Source organism: Mauremys mutica, chromosome 8 (genome assembly GCF_020497125.1).
Source record: "Mauremys mutica isolate MM-2020 ecotype Southern chromosome 8, ASM2049712v1, whole genome shotgun sequence".
NCBI classification, from domain to species: Eukaryota; Metazoa; Chordata; order Testudines; family Geoemydidae; genus Mauremys; species Mauremys mutica.
Genome location: NC_059079.1, coordinates 44290603 through 44315276, shown reverse-complemented (window position 1 = coordinate 44315276; position 24674 = coordinate 44290603). Strand labels below are relative to the sequence as shown.

Genomic DNA, 24674 nt, shown 5'->3' with positions numbered 1-24674 from the left:
AGGTCTCTGTCCTGATCAGCTTTAAAATCTAGTTCATACAGATAACACATGAAGTGAAGATGTCAAATATCAGAACAGCAGTATTGCTAAACAAAAGAGAGAGCAAAAAAGTTCTTTGAAGAGAAAGAGTGTGTGTGTGTGTGTGTGTGTGTACACTTGGCTTTACAATAACTTGAGCTAACATGAGTCTGATGAATAACGAAAGGTTGCTTTACTACGGTGGTCAGAAATAAACATTGCAGTTACCTTGGCACAATGACTTTAAACTAGAAGGAAAGATGGACCAACAATTCCTAACCCAGCCCTGAAGGTAAGTCCAGAACGGAAGTACAAAGGGGCACCCCCCAGGACTAGTGCCAGGCATATGTCACTCCAGCCCACCCTGTCCTGAAGGCGTCATGTACTGGCCTGCAGATCTCACAGCCAGAGTCCAGTCTTTTCATCCATCTTCTTTAGACCTGTCTGCATAGTCCCTTTATCTGCAGGCCTCTTCCAAGTAACCATCTGTCATGGCTACCACTGAAATTCTGGCCAGCAATAGGCTGCTTCACAGCCTGGTTCTCATCTTTTCAGTCTCGTCTTCTAACATATCCAACTTTCTCTCTGCAGCCACCTCTCAACCTGCAGCCTCCAGAGCCAGGTCCCACCCTGACCTGTGCGAGTACTTCTCCTTCCTGTGCTGGAGGCATGAGGGAGCACTCTATTGAATGAATGTTGCACAGAGGGTTAACACAGTTCCTAGTAAGGAGCCAACAGGTTCATTACAGTAGTGCTATAAAATGTCATGTATGTCTCTGTTTCACTCTTATGACATCACAAGTGTGTGTTTTGCACCAAACACTGTGCAAGGCCAAAGCTTGCCATAATGTGCCAGGTTACAACATTGCAATATGCTGCAAGTAATTGGTGACCTATTCTAGTCAGTGCAAAACCACTGCTCTGACCCCAAGAGGGGAGGGCCTTGGTGGGAGAGGGTTAACATATCTGGCAGCAAATCTGTCCCCAGTTGCTCTCCTCTGTACATACACCAGAACTATAGAGCGGAGGGAGGTAGTTGCACAGGGGTAAGAGGCCGAGCTCCACCTAGGGGTGAAAGTAAAAATAGGGACTTACCGGTACGGGGCTGGGTTGGGGCCGCCTCTGGCCCCTGGAAGGGGTGGGGCCTCAGGCAGAAGGGGCGAGGATGGGGGCTCAGAGCCAGCCCCGGCCCACCCTGTACCGGCAAGTGCCCTCCCCTGCTTGAGTAGCAGTGGCAGCCGGGGGCTCCGGCAGCAGTTTAAAGGGCCCAGGGCTTGGCTGCTGCTACCACCCTGGGCCCTTTAAATAGCCCCTGGAGCCCTGGGGTAGCAGTAGAGGCAGTGGAAGGCCCGGCCCTTTAAATAACCCCCCGCAGCCCCGCTGCCGCTACCCCAGGGCTCCAGCAGCAGGGCTCTGGTGGCAATTTAATTTCCCCACTGCTGGGAGCCCCAGGCCCTTTAAATTGCCACCTGGGGAAGCCGGGCTGCCCTGGTATGGCACCGGCTTACTTTCACCTCTGGCTTCACCTCTCTTTGGTGAAGTTTTTCTGACCCAGACAGAGCAGATTAAAGAAAGGAGCCAGACTGAAGAGCACTTTAGCATTTTGTTGCCACAAACACTTCCCAGCTCTTTATTTTGAAAACATGGTTACGTCTATTAGCAGTGGTCCCTGCTGGTCAGGGAGGAGACATGTTGGCTGGCCAGTGGTGGGAAGGGGGGCGATAGCTCTGCAGCTGCCAGGCTTTTTTATACTTGTTCTGTGGATAATCAGGTTGCTTTTTTCTCCAGAGCTGTCCATCTAGTGCCTTTCACAAGTACTAACATTCGCTTTCAGATAAAAACAAATAGTGTTTTGAAAAATTAATAGTCATTCTCAATAAAGGTCAGCTTGTGTCCAGCTCCTGCAGGAGTTAACAAGGATGGAAGGCACATGGGGGAGGGTGTGGCTTGGCATGGCATGGCATGGCAGCAAGTCTCACCCTGCATGCTAAACACCTCCAACAAGTCTTGTGCTTCCCAAAAGCCCATTTACTCCTGGTGCGTGCTCCGTTCATTGCCCCAAAACAGGCTAGTGGCTAAAAGCCATAAACAAACCCTAACATTGCACTCTTACTATCTTCCTTTGATATAGCTTCATACTTCTAGCATTCTACTTATGTCCATTAATTGAGCCATGTAATGATCAGAAAGATATTCTCACCTGTTGTCATCCCTGAATTCAGGGCCACCCAGAGGATTCAGGGGGCCTGGGGCAAAGCAATTTCAGGGGCCCCTTCCATAAAAAAAGTTGCAAACCTATAGAATATTATATTCTCGTGGGGGCCCGGGGCAAATTGCCCCATTTGCCCCCACCCCCACCTCGGGTGGCCCTGCCTGAATTCTGATTTCCAGATGCTCTATTCAGTGCTCTCAACTAGTCATTGAAGAGAATTTTAACTAGATTTTTAATCAGGAAATAGTGCTCCCCACTGGCCCCTAACCTGATGTTATATTTTATGTGTACTGAGTTTGAGTTTAAAGTTTCTTTTTAACTTAGTTATTCCAACAAATTGTATTTGAGTTTCTCCCTCCCCCACCGCCCCGCCTTTGGAAGGTTGCTCTCAGGACGCATAGAAAATCTAATTCAGTACAAATGAAATCCACTCCTGTACATTCACCCTAAATGAATTATGTGCATTTTGCTTGATTCACACTATTTGCTTTGCAGAAAACTCAGTTCAAATGTGCAGCCACCATAGTTGTACATCCAAGGACAAGAACCTGAAGGGCTTTGTGCTTGGAGTACCTACAGCTCTTGCCTGTGAACACATTGTACACTCTATACCCTGTCACACATTTAGTGGCTGGTGTAGCGTAACACTCTCAGGCTCCCCACAGTGGAGTCAGTAACTATGTTTTGAACAAACATTGTATAGCTATAAAAATCTCAAATGCTTCCTCTGATAAAATGAAAACTGCAATATTTTAGGCATCTCAAAAGAGTGTGTGAAACACTGGGACTACCCTGCTAAAAATAGGACTGTTGATCCTTTACCACTGAGTGGGAGAGGACAGTTCAATGCAAATATTTTTTTCTCTCTGAAACTCAGTGAGTGGAATTGTTGAATTTTGTGGGGAGTGGGGTGAAAAAAGGTAGAGAAGGAAAGTTCATCCTTACTGTCTTCTAGCTAGTCAGTAATTCTTCTAAAAAATAGAAATACTGGGCCTGTTCCGCGGGGCTGCTGTAAATTGACATAGCAATTGAAGTCAATGGATTTTCTGAAATCTCTGCAAATTAAAGCTCATGGGGCCCAATTCCCCACTGCTTTGCATTTTGTGTAATCATTTTCACAGGGCCGGATTAATCTTTTGTGGGCCCCGAGGCCCTGCCCACGCTTGGCCTCTTCCCACAAAGGGCCCGCCCACTCTCCGCCTGAGGCCTTGTCTGCCATTCGCATGGGAGGGGAGGGGGCGGAGATGAGTGAGGAGGGAGTGAGGGCGGCAGGGGGCAGAGAGGAGCGAGTGGTGGGCAGAGTCTTGGGGGGAAGAAGCTGAGTGGGTGCAGGTCCTTGAGGTGGAGCGGAGGTATGTGACCACAGTCCAAGCACTGGGGCCCCTTCTGAGTGTGGGCCTGGCACCACTGATGCCATTGTAAACCTGGTGCTGCATTTTCACCTGTGCAAAGTGTAAATTGCTTCCACATAAAAATTCTCTGGTCCTCTATGCTGGTGGTAGCATTCTGTTTTATACTCATTTTACACCATATGGAAAGGCAGACTCCCTATGATATTCACTGACTCCCCACTGCCTAAACAGTTTAACTCACTAGGGAGTCATAGTGCTACTGTCTCTTTCTGTGGCCACACATTGAGCTTCAGAGGGAAGGCTAATGATGTAACTAGCTGTTAGGTAAAGATAATAATCTGAGATATACCAATCTCCTAGAACTAGAAGGGACCTTGAAAGGTTATCAAGTCCAGCCCCCTGCCTTCACTAGCAGGACCAATTTTTGCCCCAGATCTCTAAATGGCCCCCTCAAGGATTGAACTCACAACCCTGGGTTTAGCAGGCCCATGCTCAAACCACTGAGCTATCCCTCCCCCCACTGTTGACTGCCTAGATACAGAACTGTTGGCCTCTTAGCTTTGATATCTCAGAGTTCAATGGCGTATTAGGAAAACTCTGATGTCTTATAAAATTAGAATTTGCTGATTTTTCCATTACACAATTTGACTTTGATTGATTGTTAATAGTTCAGAAACAGCAAGCTATGCCAATGGTGTGCTTGGCCTTGTACAAGAAACAAAGGAAGACATGATCCCTGTCCCAAGGAGTTTACAATCTATAAAAAGGAATTTAGACTCCAAACAGTTTCAGGTCATGTCAAGTTTTATAATAACTCCCTGGAGTTGTTGGGTTTAAATCTTGCAAACCTGGAACAATACAGGCGGTTGTTACTAAATTTTTGACAGAAAGCTCACAATGTGAGCTAATCTCAAGTCTCATTAAGTGATTTAAAAGACAGTGTTAAATGCCATGGAAATACATGTCAGTTCAAAAATACATACAATCATGAATTTTTCATTGTTTTTGAGTAAAGAATCCTCTATCTGATTAAACTTTATATGGTGCATATTTGTAAGCTTAGAGGTGATAGGGCCACATCTTCACCTGATGTAAATTGAAGTAGCTCCATTTACTCCCATGGAACTATATCCATTTGACACCCACTAAAGCTCTGATCCATATAATGTTCAGTATTTTTTTTTTTTTAAAGAATTGGTGCAAAGACATTCCACCTTTGGGATAAGTTTGTTGTCTGTCTGTTGTGGTTTTGCTTGCTTGCCATGCGCCTGCTTGATTGAAGTTTACAGTATGGTCTGGTTGGGGGGGAGGGGAGGGAGGCTGTGTGCTGAGCCTCGCAGCCTTCTAGGCCAGGCTGAGAGCTTCCTAAAGAGGCCCTAGCCTGCCATTCTTTGATCTCTTGAAGATCTCTTGACAAGGGGGCAGGGCTAACTCGGGAAGAACAGCCAGCTCATAAGTGACCAGAGGAACTAGCAAACAGGAGTTTTGTAAGGAAGTTTAGAGAGGATGTGTGAGAGCCAGATAAACATTCTTTAAACCTAGGCCACAGACCAGCTCTCTCTCTTTCCCCTTCACCCCCGAAAACACACAACCCCCCTCAAGAATAAAAATACTCAGGGAGAAGTCTGGCAGTAGAGCGGGAACTATTCAATTTATTGCACTGAATACAGCATGTATGATTGCCTGCCTTGTGGGCAGGTGGCATATATGTGTATTCAGTGCAAGTAGCTCATGACCCTCAGAGATCAATGACAGGCTCTTGAGACCAGAGTGGCTGAACTGACAGAGGTAAGTGAGACAGGGAGGTCCCTACATGAGGCTTTCTGGGACACAGTAGAGTGCTTCCACCCCCAGTCTGAGGTAGCACCCTTATTTCCTATGTTAAGTATAGGGGAAACCTGTAATATCTCAGATAGTATGCTATTTGGACAGTCTTTACATAATTTATTGTATAAGACCAATAAACATAAATGAATGAGGCTTTCTTCCCTTTTTTAGCAATCCTCTGAACTCATGGTGCTGCTGGTAAATGTTGGTAATCTTAATGTTGATCACTAAAGTGGTGGTAGTTGGTTCAAACTCCCAATGAAAGAGGCAATTCCAGCATTTTTCCCCCTTTAACCTCTCTTCTGCTCTTCACCATCCAACTGGACCCTAATCAGCTGTTGGGTACCATTCCAGTGTCCGCAACGAAGGAAGACATCTGCAGTCCTTTGCCTACTCAGCAGGAGGGACTAAAGTCCTCCAGGACTGTGCTGCCCCCTGGTAAATACTAGAAAGGGACTAAATTTTCCATCTTAGGGATGTGTCAACTTTTTGCGGAACTGACTATGCCAAAATTCAGATTCAGCATATTGTAGGTGGTGGTATGAAAGCCTTAGACAACTACAGCGTGTTGACTGCCTAGATACAGAACAGCACAAGAAACAGAATATAGGTCATCCATAGCCATTTGGTATTGAGTACTGCCATGTTAGGAGAGACTGTTATCAAAAGTACTTTTTAGACCAATGTTCAAATGTTATTCATTTAACCGATATTCACTTCAATAAGAACTGGCTATTTTTATTATGGCTGTATTGTCAGCTTAATATGTTGATTCATTATGTCCTCAGAAGGATATTTTTTCTTCCTTGGTATAGCTTGAAAGAATACATGGTTCATGAATGACCAGGCACTGGAACAGAGCTAAGTTACAGAAAAGCTAATATTAGAAGTACTAAGGTCTTTACTTACTATCCCATCATTTGAAACATGAAATTCTTTTCAACTCTTCTTCAGTTCTTCCGCAGAAATGGTTTAAAATGATCTATTTGGTTGAATTAAGGAAGTTAAACATTAGTGCAGCAACTTAAGAAAAACCCTCTTGACTTCCTGGAAACGGACAAGAAAAAAAAAAGCGGCATTTTAAAGAAGTAGGTAAGATTGTCTCTGACATCACTTAGCTATATAGTGAGATTGCGAGTGGTTAGTCTTTGGGTGACAGAGGAAACTGCTCCCTGACTGATAAGCAGGCACTGCAATGTACGTGCACAGTTATTCTGCTTTTGATTCAAGTTTTGCCGAAAAATACTTTTACAGAAAAATAACAATTATTTTGCTTTCCAGAGAGAGACACATGCTGTTTCATAAGGATACTCCTGATTTCCAGATATGACCATGTTTTTGTGGCTTGAACTCTTGGCATTTGGCTTTGCCCTTCTGGACAACAATGTTTTTGTCAAAGGTAGGTACCAACTGATATTTCATTTTCTAAATCTGATACCGTAAAGTTCTTTTAGCAAAACAGAATGTTGAAGCTTTGCAAAGAGGAGAATTGACAACTTTGTCCAGAAACTATAATATATTTGTACTGCAGCCATAATGTGGCAAAGGCTACACTAGAACAGGAAGACGTGGCTTAGAATGTGCAAGAGAAAAAATGTTTCCTGTGTAGCCATCCGTGAATATTGTATAAACTTTTTTAAAGAAAGCTTTGCATTTTATATTTTAATTGTCTTTTATTCAAATAATTTTGAAAAAATAATTGATTTGGAGCTCTCATAAATGTCAGTTCAGTGGAATGCCAGTTCATTTTTTAAGAGTCAACATTTTATTCCTTCACTATTTAAAAACATTAAAAACATCACTGAAAGAATCTTTAAAAAGTAAAACTCTCTTTGTATTTAAGACATTCCCTGATGCCGATGGCATACAGTTCCTCAAATTTAGATTTGTATCGTAAAGAGTCTAGAAAGAAATCAAAAAACTGACTGTGGTGATGGGAAATTGTAGAATTTGTGTAATTACCATTGACAGTTTTCAAGAAATAAAGTAATTTTGTTGGGACATCCGCTTTGTAGTTAGTGAAAATTAATTAGAGGGACTTAGAATTTAGAATGGTCCGCAACTACTTTCCATTATAAGTGAAGTTAGCTCAATCTTCACTTGTCAGACTTGAAAAAGAATGATATAGTCTAAGGGCCTGATCCTGCAACATTGACAGCTAGGTTTAGTGCTTGCTAATGTGAGTAGACAATTAAGTCAATGGCTTAGTCAATGTGAGTAGTCAATTAAGTCAAAGTAGTAAGTATTACAAATGGCCATCAGTGTCTGTAGAATCTGGATCCTATGATGATACAGTTTTCAATTAAAGAAGGCACAGTGTTGCAGCATGATTGCCCCCCTCCCACCCTCTACCACCCTTCCAGTTAGCTAGTTTATATAATTGAGGATGTTGACGCATTCATGTTAGCTACGGCAGCTGTTTGTTAAGCAATGTTCATCCTAAAAGTGGTCCTTAATTCACTTAATTCCAGATAGTAGCAAATGGCATGGACTGATTCTCCCCTCATCTAAAGCCGTTTTACACAGGTGTATTATTAATAATTTATTATTAATTGATTTCAGTGGAGTTATTCCTGATTTACACTGGTGTAAGTGAGAGAAGAATCAGACCCTTAGTTGCTAACATGTTTTTAGCTGGTTTGGAGGCTGGGTATTAGTTCTATAATCTTTGAGAGCCTATAGAAGGTGGGTACTAAGTAGATCTGGTTAGTCGCTGTTGGATATTATATGGAAACAAGTGAATCCTGCACTATAAAGCAAAAGAGCAGAATTCTCTTTTTTTAATCTGCTCTCCCATTTTTCATTTTTATAACTCACGTCGACAGATGCCTGCTGCTCCCTTTTCTTCAGCAAGGGCAGGTCAATGCCTGCCTCCATTGCCACCCCTCTTGTGAGTCGGTGCAATGGCTAACAGAGGGGGCTGGAAGAGGGGATGAGGGGGAAAGGGTAGCATTACTTTTCCTCAAAAGACAGATTTTATCTTCTTTTCTGCATAGTCTGGTCTGGCTTCTGCCAGTTCCTCCCTATCAAATTGCTAATACAATCGTTATAGGAGCCACAGAAGGCAGAAAAACAGAATAAAGTCAGTAAAAGTTCAAATACTGAAATGGCATTAAGGTATTGGAGAATTATGAGGGAGAAAATATTTGGCTTAAAACTTTGCTCGGTCTCCATTTCTTGGAAGGAAGGAATTCTTTCCTCTCGCATCTTCCTCTGTGATTTTGGGCAAGTCACTTCACCCCTTTGTATCTCTGTCTCCCCTTTTGTTAAATGGGGATAAAGCTATTTACCATCTTTGTAAACCATGTTGAAATCTACAGATGAAAAGCACAGTACAAGAGCTAGTTGTTATTGCTTGTGATTAGCCATACCATATTAATTTACTGAATCCACTATGTCAAATATCCAACAGTATAGACACTGTAGGTCCTATTGTGACTAAAATCAAAGATGTAGCAGGGAGGGAGCACAAAACACCAAGGCTCTGGGATCTGCACTGTCTGCCTGTTGGTTACCAGGTGGAATTTAAGGCATTGCTTTTCCCTATATAATTTGGCACGTGCTTATTTGAGAGACTCCTATCCCCATGCCTTACTGACACAAATTATGGTCAGTCGTTGTAACCTTCCTTCCCCCCCCCCTTGTGCAAAATAGTTTACATTTGACTTTCAAGACATGTTCAATGCCTATCTATTTTTCCTGTTATTGGGTAGGGAAGAGTTTGATGGGTGTGGATCTTTCTGTTAGGACAGGTGTATTGGTGGACTTGATATTTTTTGCATTGGTTACCACTGGCTGGTAGGGATGGAGTAGGTGCTAGGTCTTATCTGGAGTGGTTTGTTGCCCGAGGGGTTATACGGGGAGGGAAGGAGAGGGTCTTTAATCTTGCTGCAGAAATAGTTTGCTGGTTATTGTTAGTCAATGGTGAGTTTGTTGCTGGATTTGTCTTTACATTATGATTTGTGGCCAAGATTCAAATATGCTTAGTGATTTTTTTGGGGGGGTGGGGGGGCTCAATTTGTGGGGCCCACTCTGAGATGTTTTAAAACAGCTTGATTCTCTCAAAGTGCAAAGCACCGACCCTCTGCCAGTCAGAGCCCTGTAAGGTTGGGCACCCCAACATTGTGGCATTTAGAAACACTGGTCACATTTAAGAATCTTGACCTATGTTTTTAAAGAATGTCAATGATAGCTAGAATCTGGGAAAGGTGCCTTTTTATGTATATTGTTAGAAATTTCAAGAAATGAAATATAAGTGGCCATCTGCAGTGTGTCAGTAATAAATATAGGAGTAATATTATTTGTAGCTGTTCAGTACCCATTTTCTAATGAACACTGAAAACTTCCATACTGACACTGAAGTAAAACATCTCCAAGTTACCAAGTGCACTTAGGCTCCATTCCTGAAACTTGGTCTGTACAGGGAGACATTTGCATCCATGAAACATCCCATTCAGGTCACTTTTTCAATGTGGTGTCCGTCGCTCTCAAGTCCACTTGCACAGAACAGCTTGTAATATCAGGGCCTAATGCTGTCTGGCATATGCTATGGGGCTTTATAACGATCAGTGTCATAATATGCTCTTTTGTCTAACTTGGTTTTCTGACAAACAATCAAAATGTAAGTCTTGTATTTCTGGGGTCTATCTACAGTGCATATTGAAGCTACAATTGTTCTCAGATTTCTTTAAACACATGCTGGCTGAACATTCTCTCGTCCCATGGCTTCAGGCCATCCTTTCCACCCACTAAAGAACTGGCACGGCAACAATTTTCACAAGCCTTTTACCCACCACTGAGCCACTTCCTTTTCACAAGAAACTCCAAGTTCCACTTAATAATTTTGGTTTGACTTTATTAATATTATTTATTGTTGTTATTATTATTATTTATTAATTAAAAGGCTTCTGCAGCCTCAGGAAAATCACTGCCTGAACAACTTCCAACCTTAACAGCTAATGAGCTTGGTCTAAATGCCTTTTCTTCTTTGCTTTGGCCACAACCTTTGGCAGAGCTCCCCTACGTCTTTGGCCTCCTGAATGGATTGTGCTGGAGTGCAACTCAGGCTACCCTTCTGGAAAGATCTAGTGGAGCCATGTTGTAGTTATAAATTATAACTGTTGAAAGCCATGGTAATGCTGGGAAGGTGGAGTAGTTAAGAAAAACAGAATTGCAAAAACAAGAGCAAGATATTAGAGGAGGAAGAGGGGAAGAGAGAGTGTTCTGAAATACACTCTCTTCTGTGACGCTTTTCACTTACAACAGCCACCTGTCTCTTGAAGATGTGTCGGGTATTTCACTGTGTTGTTTTCAATAGTGCATGTAGACAGCAAGTTCTCTGAGGCAGGGACCTTGTTTGTGACAAGTCAGTGACTTTTCAGTGTTCTGCTCACTTCTGGTATTTCAAAATCTGATAATAGATGGGAACCAGAAGCACGAAAAACAAGAGAGGAAGGAGTGGAGGGTAAGAGAGACAGAGAGAGGGAGGGAAGAGTGAAGAGCATGTAATATGATAGGATTATTGTTGAGGTGTATTGGCTGTTATCTAAGGAATATAGGGAAAGGACTGTTGGTTCAAGGCCAACAAGTTTTCTTTACACTCTGCATGGCAGACCTCTGATTCCAACCATATAATTCATTTAGATTTCTTCATTAAAGCATTTATATTTACAAACTGAAATGCAGCAAACCACATTTAGAATCAGAGGGGTAGCATGTCAGTCTGTATCCACAAAAACAACGAGGAGTCCGGTGGCACCTTAAAGACTAATCAATTTATTTGGGCATAAGCTTTCATGGGTAAAAATCCCCACTTCTTCAGATGCATGCAGTTAAAATTACAGATACAGGCATAAATATATTGGCACATGAAGAGAAGGGAGTTACCTTACAAGTGGAGAACCAGTGTTGACAAGGCCAACTCAGTCAGGGTGAATGTGGTCCACTCCCAATAATTGATAAGGAAGTGTCAATACCAAGAGAGGAAAAAATGCTTTTGTGGTTAGCCAGCCACTCCCAGTCTCTATTCAAGCCCAAATTAATGGTGTTAAGTTTGCAAATGAATTGTAGCTCTGCAGTTTCTCTTTGAAGTCTGTTTTTGAAGTTTTTTTGATGAAGGATGGCTACTTTTAAATCTATCATGGAATGTCCAGGAAGACTGAAGTGTTCTACTGGCTTTTGTACGTTATCTTTCCTGATGTCTGATTTGTGTCCATTTATTCTTTTACATAGAGATTGTCCAGTTTGGCCAATGTACATGGCGGAGGCATTGCTGGCACATGATGGCATATATCAGATTAGTAGATGTGCAGGTGAATGAGCCCCTAATGATGTGGTTGATGTGGTTGGGTCATCTGATGGTGTTGCTAGAGTAGATATGGGGACAGAGTAGGCAATGGGGTTTGTTACAGGGATTGGTTCCTGGGTTAGTGTTTCTGTGCTGTGGTGTGTAGTTGCTGGGGGACTGTCTGTAAGGGAGTACTGGCCTGCCTCCTAATGTCTGTGAGAGTGAGGGATCATTTTCCAGGATAGGTTGTAGATTGTTGATGATGTGCTGGAGAGGTTTCCACTGGGGGCTGTATGTGATGGCCAGTGGTGTTCTGTTGTTTTCCTTATCAAGCATTCTTAAAACTACAGTACCCACCTGGGGAAGTGAGGAAACAGATTGATAGAGTGAGACAGGTACCCAGAAGTCACCTACTACAGGACAGGCCCAACAAGGAAAATAACAGAACACCACTGGCCAAAGCGGACAGTCTCTATGTAAAAGAATAAATGGACACAAATCAGACATCAGGAATGGTAACATACAACAGCCAGTAGGAGAACACTTCAATCTCCCTGGACATTCCGTAATAGATTTAAAAGTAGCCATCCTTCATCAAAAAAACTTCAAAAACAGACTTCAAAGAGAAACTGCAGAGCTACAATTCATTTGCAAACTTAACACCATTAACTTGGGCTTGAATAGGGACTGAGAGTGGCTGGCTCACTACAAAAGCAATTTTCCCTCTCTTGGTATTGACACCTCCTCATCAATTATTGGGAGTGGACCACATCCAACCTGACTGAATTGATCTTGTCAACACTGGTTCTCCACTTGTAAGGTAACTCCTTTCTCTTCATGTGCCAATATATTTATGCCTGTATCTGTAATTTTCACTCCATGCATCTGAAGAAGTGGGTTTTTTTTACCCACAAAAGCTTATGCTCAAATAAATCCGTTAGCCTTTAAGGTGCCACCAGATGCCTCACATTTAGAATGTACTACCAATATACTCCTACAATCACAGAGCTGCCATGTAGAGTTTGATTAGAAGGAAAGTTCTTTTTGAAACATGTCACACTACAGTCATTCCCTTTACCTCTAAATTTTACTCCAATGCTATTATGTTTATATATTTGTATTCCAAAGGCCCCAACATAGACTAGGGACCCAATGTATTAAGAACTACACAAATACATAGAGAAACACAGTCCCTGTTTTGGAAAGACAGACAAAGGGAAGGGGAGAAAGAGGAAATGGAGGTGAAGTGACTTTCCAAAAGTATCATAAGAGGTCGAGGTTAGAATTAGGAACAGAATGCTGGTTTCCTGACTCCTTGTCCCTTGACCTATCCACTAGACCCTGCTGCATCCCTGACATTACTTATGTGTATTGAATAACCTGGAGGTCTTCATACTCAATCACTAACACATTAAATCTCTGAAGGAGTATTTAATAGATATTTCTTCCCTTGAGAAGCTGCATGGAGATACATTCTGTACCATGCTGAGAGTGAGACGCAGGGGAAGACCATAAAGAGTTTAATGCCACGGTGTCCTCTCTTCGTATTTGTGGTCTAGTTAGATATTATATCTAATTGTCAATTTTCCTGAGTTCTGCCACTCTGAGGACACCTTTGCCTAAATGGCTGTTGCCTCTTAAGTCTCCACTCACCCGTGGCCAGGGCCTTAGTTATTTTCTCAGTTAAGCTGTTTAATGGGGATTGGATTGCCAGGCCCATCCAGGAAATGGCAGTACAGTCTAGAAATATGTCACCTCGGGTAGCCTATTGCCATTTCCATTACTTCAGGGTGCCCACTGTCACACATTGCTGTTATACTCATGTCTGATTAACAGTCAAGAGGATGTTTGATTTCAGCTAGTTCATGTAATTTCAGTTGGGAAAACCACTCTGAGCTAGTAGGCAGTTTTTGCATGGAATGTTTACTATCTTTGAAGCTGAAGTCAGGCACTGAATCAGTCTGGAATCAAATTGATGCATCATAACGGTGTAAAGCCCTGAAATGGTAAAACATTGATTTCTTCCTGTAAATATCAAGATTAAACAACAAAAACAACCTACAGTGCTTTGATTTTCTCAGTTGAAATGGAGACTCAGACTGCTGCATTGCGTGTCTAGATATATTTCCAGGTTATTTGTGCACTTGCAGACAGGTCATGTTCACTGGTGTTTCAATAATTGTTAAACCATTTTATCTATTTCCAGGTTTTTTTCTCTTTCTAATAAAAACAGATTGGGTGCTTCAGTATCAGGGTTTTAAAAATTGACTTTGTGAGCATTTCAGTGTCATTATCCATAATGTTGTATAGCTACAGAACCTATTTCCTTTCTTTTCTTTTCTACTTCTTTCTCAGTACTGTACTCCTAGTTATTCCTTCTGTGTCAACGTACACTCAGCTGGTATGCTTTCTTGGGTTTCTGTTTTGCAAATTCAAAGACTTCTCTTACAACCGTGCTCCTCATTCACAATCTCACCACTCTATAGACAGTTGTCAGCTCTAACAATATATTTCATTGTGCATGGAGGACTTTTTTTGTCACAAAAATGTGGACTCTGTGGAGCAATTTTTGAAATAGCCTTTGAAATAGTCTTTTCCTGACACGTGATGAAACAGGACACACACAAATCAGACTAATAGCGTTATAACATGGGGGGTGGGGAGAGAGAGGTCAAATCAAAGAATATTTCTGTACTACATATAGCAACTAGCAGATCATTAAATATATTAGCTATCTCCTAGCACCTGCAAAGCTATATCATCAGGAAAATGTAAGGCAATACACAAGGATAGCAATAATTTCTGTCTCAGAAGGATTGGTGTATAGGCATATGGTATTAAGACACTTTCAGATAATTAACTAGTTACTGCAGAGGCACTCGCCCCCTTGAAACTGTGAACAGGTTACCTTAAGCAGTAGTGAGTTCCTGAACTGCTTCTAGATGGCGGGGGATAAGAAGGAATGAAGTGGATAAGAAAAAAGGGGGAAGATAAATGATGGAGTATGGCCAAGTGGCTAGAGCACAGAAGTAGGTGTCAGGTTCTGTGGATTCTATTCCAGGCTCTGTCACAGACATGTTGTATGCTGGAACCGTGTTGGTTCCGGAATATTAGAGAGACAAGGTGGGTGAGGTAACCTCTCTTATTGGACTAACTTCTATTGGTGAGAGAGACAAGCTTTTGACTCTCAGAGTACCTCTCCCTGACCTGAAGAAGACTGGTGTGGCTCAAAACTTCTCTCTCACCACTAGAAGCTGGTCCAATAAAAGATATTATCTCACCCACCTTGTCCCAGAGACATATTGTATGAACTAGCTTAAGTCATGTAAACTCTCTAAATCTCAGTTTCTCCCTTTCTAAATTGTGGATAATACCTACCTCATGGTGATATTTTGAGCCACAATTCATTAACATTTAACAAGGTAACAGTTATTGACTACCCTTAAATTATCACAAAAGAGTTATTCTGAAGAAGCTGTCTGATCTCAGGAAACATTGTCTTAGGACATAGAGCTATCCACAAGAAGTGCAGAAAGTATAAAGCAAGTGACTGACTGAATATATGGCATAGGATTGATCTCTGTCCTCACACCTGGAGCATAGGAGTGGACAATGGTAAGGTGATGTTTTTGCAGTGTAACAACTACTCATGTAAAAAAAATTATTCTGTGCAGCCACAGTCAAATCAGTGGGACTGTTCTGAGAGTAAAGAACTACTCAGCTTGAGTAAAAGTAGCAGAACCAGGCCCCATATGATTAACCCTCTCTTGTCTCCTTTAAATTACATTTAGTCTCCATTTTAACAAATGTGGAAATTGGGATACAGAGAGGTTAAGTGGAATGACTAAAATCACACAGTGAGTCGCTGTTCGAGGCCAGACTGGTACGGTGGTTTCCTGGCTTCCAATCTACTTCATAAATCAGAAAACCATGTCCCTCAAGAAACCATAGATATAAAAGGCCTGATTTTGAAAAGTGTTTTCCATTTTGTTGAAGTAAATGCTACCATAAGAATGTCAAACTGAGAAAGGCAATTTAGATGTTTAAATGGTAGCATTTGTGGGTACAAATTATTTCAGGAATCAACTGGTTGCACAAAAATGGAAACCAGGTCAAGGATCTCTTAGAAACCAGACCTCAAAACAAGGTAAAAGAAAGTTTTCCCATTCTTACTTCTGGACTTTTCTCCATTGGTCAACAGTTGATTTGGCTATTGCAGTTCCATTCTGTATCAGTCTCTTTTCTATATACTTCTAAATGATTTAAAAATGAATGTAAGGTAACATGCACAAATACTAGAGAAATCATTTTGTTTTATAGTGTTTTGGAGCGGATACACCAAAGAGATTTTATTCTCAGAATCAGTCCTTCTTGTAAAATTTACGTCCAATTAACGTTTTCTTTTAAAAATTATATATAATTTTAATAATTTTATGTTCGGTACTTTGTTGCAATGATAAAATATCATCTTAATTTTTGAGTAATCAATGAAAAGAACTGGAGAATATATACAGTAGAAAAATTGCAATAGTTGTAGCATTTCGATATATGGGAGAGGCCTTAAAATAGATAAGCTATTGTAAGGCTCAGTCTTGTTTGCTGGGTTTTTGTTTAATGCTTCTGTGTTCAATTGTGTTGGCTCATCAGAATCAAAAGGCATTTCTATATCCTCTGCACCTGCTTCACATTTCACATAAGAAGCATGGCATGTGGTTTAGGTTTCAGTGAAAGATGTGAAATGGCAATAAAGTTACATAGCTACTAGGGGGTTCTGGGTCAGTGCTACTCCTCATCTAGTAGTGTTTGTTAGGGCATTTTGATTGCCTGAGAAGTGAATTAAAGGACTTAGAAATAAAACCTTCTAAGAGCCTCCCCAATAGATGCTCTTTCCCCTACAGAATATTAGGGTCTATGATAACTTAAGCCAAGGTGAACTCAGGTGCTGGAGAGGACACAAAGGCAGGCAAGAGAGAGAGAGAGAGAGCTCTGATTTAAGAAGCCCTGGCAGGGATATAAGGTCTAAATATGATGGTGACAAAAAGGGAAGACTGGTGGGTGGAAAGACAAATTTTTCTTGGATACCAGTGAACTCAATGTTGTGAGGGAGACAGAGGTAAAACTTTCATGAATTTCAGTGAAATATAGCTGTTGATCTCCTGAATTTGGCATGTTATATTGTTAGGAATATTGGACTGTTTGGCCACTAAAATAGAATCAATGAAAAAGAAAAGTGTTCTAGATGAAGAAAGATGGTGGATTTTTAGGGAGTCACAATATGATATGAAAACCATGCCTGTAGACTCCTTTTTGAGTGGAACATAGGACATATTAAAACCATTGCAATGTCACAGTATAGTTCAGGAAATAACTTCACATCTTTATAGCAAAACCCACAAGAGTTCAGGAGTGCTTTGTTAGATAAACAAAGATCAAGATGCTCTAGCTGCATTTGTCTCCTTGTCATGATTAACGTTTGTGATCAAGATCTACCAGGTTTAGTTGTAGTTGAAGACTATCCTGCATATGCTACAATTTGGGATTTTAGTACATGTGGCAGTGTTGAGGAGCGGGCATATATGGACATGATCCTGTGCCATAGAGGTCAATAGGAGTTTTGTCACTGATTTCAATGGCCGCAGGATTATGTCAAGGGAAGGATGGTCACCAAACCAAAGCCTCTAAAAATGACTTTCTACTGAACAGAAATGACATTTTATCCATCACATTACCTCACACCATTGGCAGTCATTCCCTCTCACATTAAATCTCTTGTTTTCTCTCCCCGCTCAAAATGTTATTCACCTAAGCCTCACCTCCACAGTGACGTCAATGGAAAGTCCACAAAGGCAGCAGCACAACGCATTCAAACTTACAAGTATTATTTTTTCTCTGTGGTTTTTTTCTTTTTTCTTTTTCTTTTTCTTTTTCAGTAGTTTGTTGAATTTTCTTTACTTTCCTATGATAAGATAATGCTAATATCATGCTCTTGGGTTATATTCACAATAGGATAGTTTTTGGGTCCTCAAATGCTACAGCTTTGCTTCAGCATTTAATTTCCCATACAAGGTATTTAGGACCAGCACCTGCAAATGGGGCAATATGTTCAAAAGAACTTGGTGATCATTCAGACATCAGAATAAGTCTCCAGATTTTGATGGGTGGGTTTTGAGCTCTTTTGAAAGTCTGGCCTTTGTTTAGGTGCTGAGATGAGAGAGGAAAACGTGGCCCTAATAGCGGGTACTGAGCACATGGAACATCAGTCCATTAGCATTTTTGACATTGTGGCTGTTGTTGCCTTGTATATTCTGCCGTGAATATTATATTATTGTTCTTTATTACTACAATTGAACCTAATGATTGCAATCAAGATCAGGGCGACTCCATCCTCCTTGGCACTGTACTAATACAGAATGAAAAACAATACTTGCCCCAAAGAGCTCACAATCTAATTTAAGGCAAAATACAACAGTGGTTTTTTAAAAAAGGAAGGAACAAGGGAGCGCGGATGAGGATGATCAAGTCATATTGTTTTTATAATCCCCTATGCAATTAATGTCTTCTGCTGAGGAGTGGACCTGCTGTTATCTTATTCAAAGTAGCACCATCTTTGAATAATGAATCATTCTCTGCACCCAAAATAACATTTCACACATAGGTCCACAAACTATTATTCACACTGGTCACTGTGCCCTTGCAATTTTTATATTGCAGCAGATGATACAGTACAGAACTTGGTAGTGTACATTTTAATATAAAACCCTGCTAAAAACAACCTTTAGACACCCATGTAATTATTTTTATTCTCTCTTATGTGAATGAACTATATATAAGGACATATACAAAAGCATTGCACTTATTAACATTATTTATTTGGCACCAGTGTTTAACCCATCCCTAAACCCACTCTGGTTTCACACTTGTAACAGTATAGTAACTAGTTAGTAGTCATGTAAATGAATTTTAATATAGCTGTGCAGGTTGCTGTGTGTTGTATATGTACTTTGTATATAATAAGATATGCCCATGTGTGTATGATTCCAGAGAGTATGAAAATATAAATTTTTTATGCTCCTGACATGCAATTCACATTACAGATATTCCATCTGTATGGAATGCAAGTGTGTAATGGTACCTACATATAGGGTGACCAGATGTCCCGATTTTATAGGGACAGTCCCGATTTTTGGGTCTTTTTCTTATATAGGCTCCTATTACCCCTCACCCGCTGTCCCCATTTTTCACATTTGCTGTCTGGTTGCCCTACCTACATACCAAAGGGAAGGGACAATATTCTATTCTATTCTATTCAGAATCTTGTCCCAGATTCACCGGTATCTGAGCACTCATAAAACCAAATATAATCATAATAATAAGGAATTAATTCTCACTCCAGACATGTCATTGCCCTAAAAGATTTACCTCCACAGAAAAGTATTGTACTATAACTCTCCACCCTTCATCAAAAAGAAAAACACATAATATATATGTATGAAAGGAAATACAGGATTTAACAGCTAGAGTGCAAGGGTTTGACATCACATTTCATGAAGTGCATGTTGCAGATAAAGTGGAGACAAAGATAGCTTTGGAAATTGTCTTCAGTGAACGAAAGTAAGGTCCAGATCCACACTGCAACATTCAGTATTGGAAGGAGATAGTTATTGAACTAAATAATTGGAATTGTGGTGCTTAGCACTTTTGAAAATCAGGTCGTATGCAGCTGTATGTGTTTTGGAAATGTTTTACTTTTAAATTGCAAAGGGATTTGAGTGGCTGAGTTTATTAGTAAGATATAAAATGTTCACTGAAAAGGGATTGTGACAAAGTCTTGAAATACTGAAGCAGATACATGGTACACTAAAAAAGCTGGGTGAAATCTTTTCAGTAAATAGTATTGTCACTGAAAAAATGCATTTTGGAGGTGAGGGTCTGAAACTTTATTTTCAAATTTCGGTCAAATTTGATTAATAGTTTTGGCTGATTTATTTTGAAAAAGTAAAAAAAAATAGATTTGACCATTTCTAAATGTTTTGGTCAACTTTTTGGTTTCAAAATGTTTCATTTTGAACATTTGAAAATGTTTCTTTTAGTTATTTTTGTTCCAAAATATTGTCTCATTTTGAATTTTGGACATTTTTTTTAAAAAGCCACAAGAAAAAGGTGGAAAAAGCCCCTCCAATGACCGCATTGAAACAAAAAAAGTCAAAAAATTAATTTTGGGTTGACCCAAAATGTTTTTGTCAGTTCCAAACAAAAACATTTTGTGTCCTTGCTTTGGTGAAAAATTTTAAAAAATATCAATTTCAATTCAATTCAAAGCAAATTTGGGAGAATTTTTTGCTTTGGCCCCAGAATAAAAAATATTTGCTTAGATTTATATAGAAATTCTTTAATGACAATAACCATTTGCTCTCTCTGAAAATAACCTGTCACATTAGCTTGTCTTACAATTGGCCCACAGCTTGTCTTCATGATAATTGGCATATTAGGAAATGGGCAGCACCACAAAGTCTATTTTAAAGTCATTTAAAATTTTTATTGTAGACTTTGAGAGCCACCACACTGATTGAAAGGGTGATACATCATCTAATTTACATCTGACACACTTTCACTCTTTGCTTAATGGTATTTTCAAAATGTTCCAAAAATGTATCATTATATTTTGATAAATATTTGTTCAGAAAATGGTTTAACTGTAGAAAGACAACTTAAATGCTTAAAACTATGCACGCGCTTAAGTGGTTTGCTGAATCAGGACCTATAGACTAAAGTCTTCAAAAAAAGAACAAAGAACAACCCTTCTGATGTTTTCCTTTCCATATGAGATGTTAGTAATGCTACCTGTTTGTTACGTTATTAAATAACAATCATATATTGAAAAAAGAGCAGGTAACTGTGATTTATTGGATATAATTGTGTCACAGGTTCTGATAATGATATATACCAAAGAACAAATCTCAGCAGTTTATATAATTTTGAGACTGAACTATAACCCCATAATTCAAAATTTGCCTGTTTTCTATTAAAATGTGAAACAATATAGTTTAGTACATTGATCTGATTCCAGACCTCCTTTTTTACTGTTTCTTTTGAGATGATACTCCCTGATTCGAAGTCATCTTTTGGCCCCTGCTTCTCTTCTATTGAGGAGCTATGCTTCCTTAAGCACCTTATCACAGAGGACAGATGTTTAGTACAGTTTGTGGGGTCTTGCTATTAGTGGTTGTGATATAAGGATTTAGTAATAATTGTACTAACTATAAACCAGCCAGAATAAAATTAGTATTATTGTTCCTATGAATTTCTCTCTCTCTCTCTCTCTCTCTCTCTCTCTCTCTCTCTCTTAAGGTGTTTTGTGAGATATTTTGCTCCCAGAAAACAAACATTTTTCATATTTTAAAAATAGATCTAATGCAGTACTGTTCTTTTTATTATAAATAAATTATTTTGCTAGGTTTAGACATTGCCAAAAAACATATAATTCGAATTTTGATGTTTGAGTTTTAAATTGGATAAGGACAATATAACACCAGTTCGATAGAGCCACTAAGTTTAAAATGTAGAATTTTATGATCAAATAATTCTCCTCACCTGATACATTTTTTTAAATAAAAGCTTTTGACCCCAGCACACCACCCTCACTTGAAAAGTATACACTGGTTGGACAATCAAATGTAAAACATTAGATTGGAAAATTTTTACTTTGTTCTGGGGTAACAGCTACTAGAAAAAAAGGAAAATGAAGTGTCATGTCAACTACTCAGAATGTATAAAAGCTGTTCAGAAAATGTCTAGCATACTTCATGTTACCACTTTTAATGGCATAAATGAGTATAAAATAGAATAAATATCTATATATCTATATATATATATATCAGTTACTCTGGGTCAAGGTCTGATCTCAGCTGCACTGATGTAAGATTGCCTTCAATGGAATTACTCTGGATTTATGTCAGTAAAATTTACACCAGAATTGGGCCTTCTGTTTGGATGAGTTAGCACTTTGGGTAGATATGGTGCACTCCTTTAGGAGGTTTACTAGGCACAGAGGGTATCTACAGTGACTTGTGAGCATAAATCCCATTTTCAAAACTGACATAGGCTATGTCTACACTGCACGTCATATATAGCTACAAAGTGTAGTGAAAAGTGAGCTGTGTCCACACTGTGGTTTGTAACTACACTTGCCAGCGAAAGGCTCTGGCAGCAAGGAGGCATCAGGCAAAAGCCTCAGCAGCAGGAAGCTGCCAGAGCCTTTCCCTTCTGCCTCCCACCGCCAGAGTCTTTCCCCACCGCTGGAATCTTTCCCTGCAACAGGGAGCTGCCTTTCCTTGTAGCAGGGAAAGGTACCAGCAGTTTCCTGAGGTAGCTTTCCATGCTGCTGGAGTCTTTCCCTGCTGCCGGGACCAATTCCTGCCACAGGGGAAGGCTCCAGCAGTGGGCCACTATGCTGATAAAAATAGCAGTATAGACTGGGAGGCGCTGCTTGGGTATGTAGAAAACCCTGTAGGGTATATACCCAGGTACATAACCAAAGGGATCAGGAGTCTCTTTACTCTCCTAAGCAGTGGCTCACTGACTACACTGCTTTTTATACCCATGTTAGCAGTTATGTAGTGTATGTACTTTACAGGCTGCATGTGCAATGTAGACGTACCTTAAGGCCAGGGGTAGGCAACCTATGGCACGGGTGCGGAAGGCGGCATGTGAGCTGATTGTCAGTGGCACTCACACTGCCCGAGTCCTGGCCACCGGCCCGGGGGGCTCTGCAGTTTAATTTAATTTTAAATTAAGCTTCTTAAATATTTAAAAAACCTTATTTACTTTACATACAACAATAGTTTAGTTATATATTATAGACTTATAGAAAGAGCCCTTCTAAAAATGTTACAATGTATTACTGGCCCACGAAACCTTACATTAGAGAGAATAAATGAAGACTTGGCACAGCACTGCTGAAAGGTCGCCAACGCCTGCTTTAGGCACTAAGGATCCTAAATGTCTGTCACTTTTGAAAATGGGACTTAGGTTCCAAAGTTACATTAGGTACTTTTGAAATGAACTCTGTTTATCATGGATTTCATTAAGATAACTGTAGTCTTTATGTAGAAACGAATAATTAGGGCTTGTTACTATAAGTCACTGGAATTTTTGCCTACTTCAGGTCTGAGTAAATATTGAGGACTTGATCACCCTTTCCTGTGAATAAATCTCTGAGAGATGTTCCCCTTGTGGAGTTTCTCCAGAATCATTCCACTAAAGAACAAATGAGGTGTTCTGTCCCTAAATCCCATAGACCCCTTCAGATCTGTGAAGATCTTCCACTAGATCAAGAGGATGGGTCTATACTGAGGTTTTGTGCCTTCATAATGGCTTGGAATGTGGTACCAACGCAAGGGTTTTTCCTTATCAACAAATACCCCTGGAATCCTTTCCCAGTGGATTTCCCACATCTTAGGAGTGGGGGATGCTAGGGAAGAGTTAATCTAGTCCAGGCAACATTGACTCTTTTGTTAGATGTATCATTGGTGGCCAGACAGGATGTTGTATATCCTGATTCCATGCCCCGACCTCCCTGCCCCTTCACCTTTCCAGACATTCATCCTGGGTCCTGTGGAGATCCCTTCATGGAAATGGGATGATCTTGTAAAGATGTGGGACATTTGGCTCAAAGGGTTTTGATAGCTCTCAGCACTCAGCTCCTGACAGGATAAGGTTCCAATTCTGAGCACAGGGCTGAGTAAACCCAAACACCTCTGTGTTGATGTTGTCATGGAAATAACGGCCTTCATTTTCTCACTGATTACATCTGCTTCATGTCTGAGGCACAAACATTGAAAACCTGGAACAGTTTTACCAGAATAGGTAGCTTCTTTGTTTCTAAATGAGTATGGAAAATTACCTGACCTTTGATGGATCTTTTGATAATGGCAGACATACAGACCTATTATCTGTTTTCAGGAAGTGTAGGCAGAATGGTACCATTCCTGCATTATTAATAGTAGTAATAGTAATAAGAATGAACAGGTAATTCTTTTAGACACATTATGGAATCTCTCAATAGAGCAGTTCAGAGGCACCATATCTCTTTTTTCCAGCTACAGAGAATATAGTTCTGTTCTGCATTCATGAATAGCTGGGTTAATGCTAAGTAATCACTTTTTTTCCTTTTAGTTAGAAGCAGTGACGTAACAAAGAAAATCATGTTATTTCTCACTGGTACATTTTATTCATATCTTAATAGTGGTTACCACTATAATGGTTAATAGTGGTTCTCACTATGAGGCATTTATTCAGGAAAAAAAGCCCTCAATCCTGCAGGCCTTATGCTGATAAACCTCCCTTTCATGTGATTGGGAGGTTTGCCTAATACCTGGTCTATACTTAGCAGTTAGGTCTACATAGCCACATCAGTCTGGGGTATGAAAAATGTACACCTCTGACTGATGGAGCTATGCTGATCTGACCCTCTGTGTAGATGCAGCTCTGTCAATGGATAAATGATTCTGTCAACATATTTGCCATCATTCTGGGAGGTGGTGTTTCTACACAGCTGGAAAATCCTTGCCATTGGTATAGGCTGCAGCTACACTTCAGTGTTAGGCTGGCATAGCTATGGTGAGGTAGCTATGCTGGTATACAGTCCGTAGCATAAACGTACCCTAAGAAAGGATGACAAGGCTAGTCTCCTAATCTTTTTCTAAAATATTAGAGTTTATAGTGATTTACAATCTATGTTCCTGATTCTGCAAACATTTGTGCATATGTTTAACTTTAAACACTGACTTCAGTGGGAGAACTTAAAGGAGTAAAGCTAAGTATGTGCATGGCATTTGTAGGTTCAGAACCTAAATATTTGGCTAACAGCATAAAAAAAATATAAAATATATTAAAATTACAACTCAAAATATTTACTCCATTACATAACTACATGTAGTAGTACATTTCAGGCTTACCATAAAGTTAATAGAATTATTAG

At 40.1% G+C, this 24674-nt stretch overlaps 1 protein-coding gene and 1 long non-coding RNA gene across 2 annotated transcripts in view; one reads left to right on the top strand and one right to left on the bottom strand.

Annotated features, from left to right (window-relative positions):
- Positions 1-228: 228 nt before the first annotated feature.
- LOC123376469 lies at positions 229-14737 on the bottom strand. Its single transcript, XR_006581796.1, has 3 exons — positions 14604-14737; positions 6319-6456; positions 229-700 (listed from the first exon to the last, which is right to left on the bottom strand). It is a non-coding gene; the product is annotated as an uncharacterized LOC123376469 (long non-coding RNA).
- Positions 6567-24674, top strand: part of PTPRC (protein tyrosine phosphatase receptor type C) — a 108310-nt gene continuing 90202 nt past the window's right edge. Inside the window, exons 1-2 of the mRNA XM_045028476.1 lie at positions 6567-6606; positions 6691-6808. Of these exons, the coding sequence (XP_044884411.1) occupies positions 6736-6808 (73 nt within the window). The 5' untranslated portion in view covers positions 6567-6606; positions 6691-6735. The remainder of the gene's footprint in view (positions 6607-6690; positions 6809-24674) is intronic.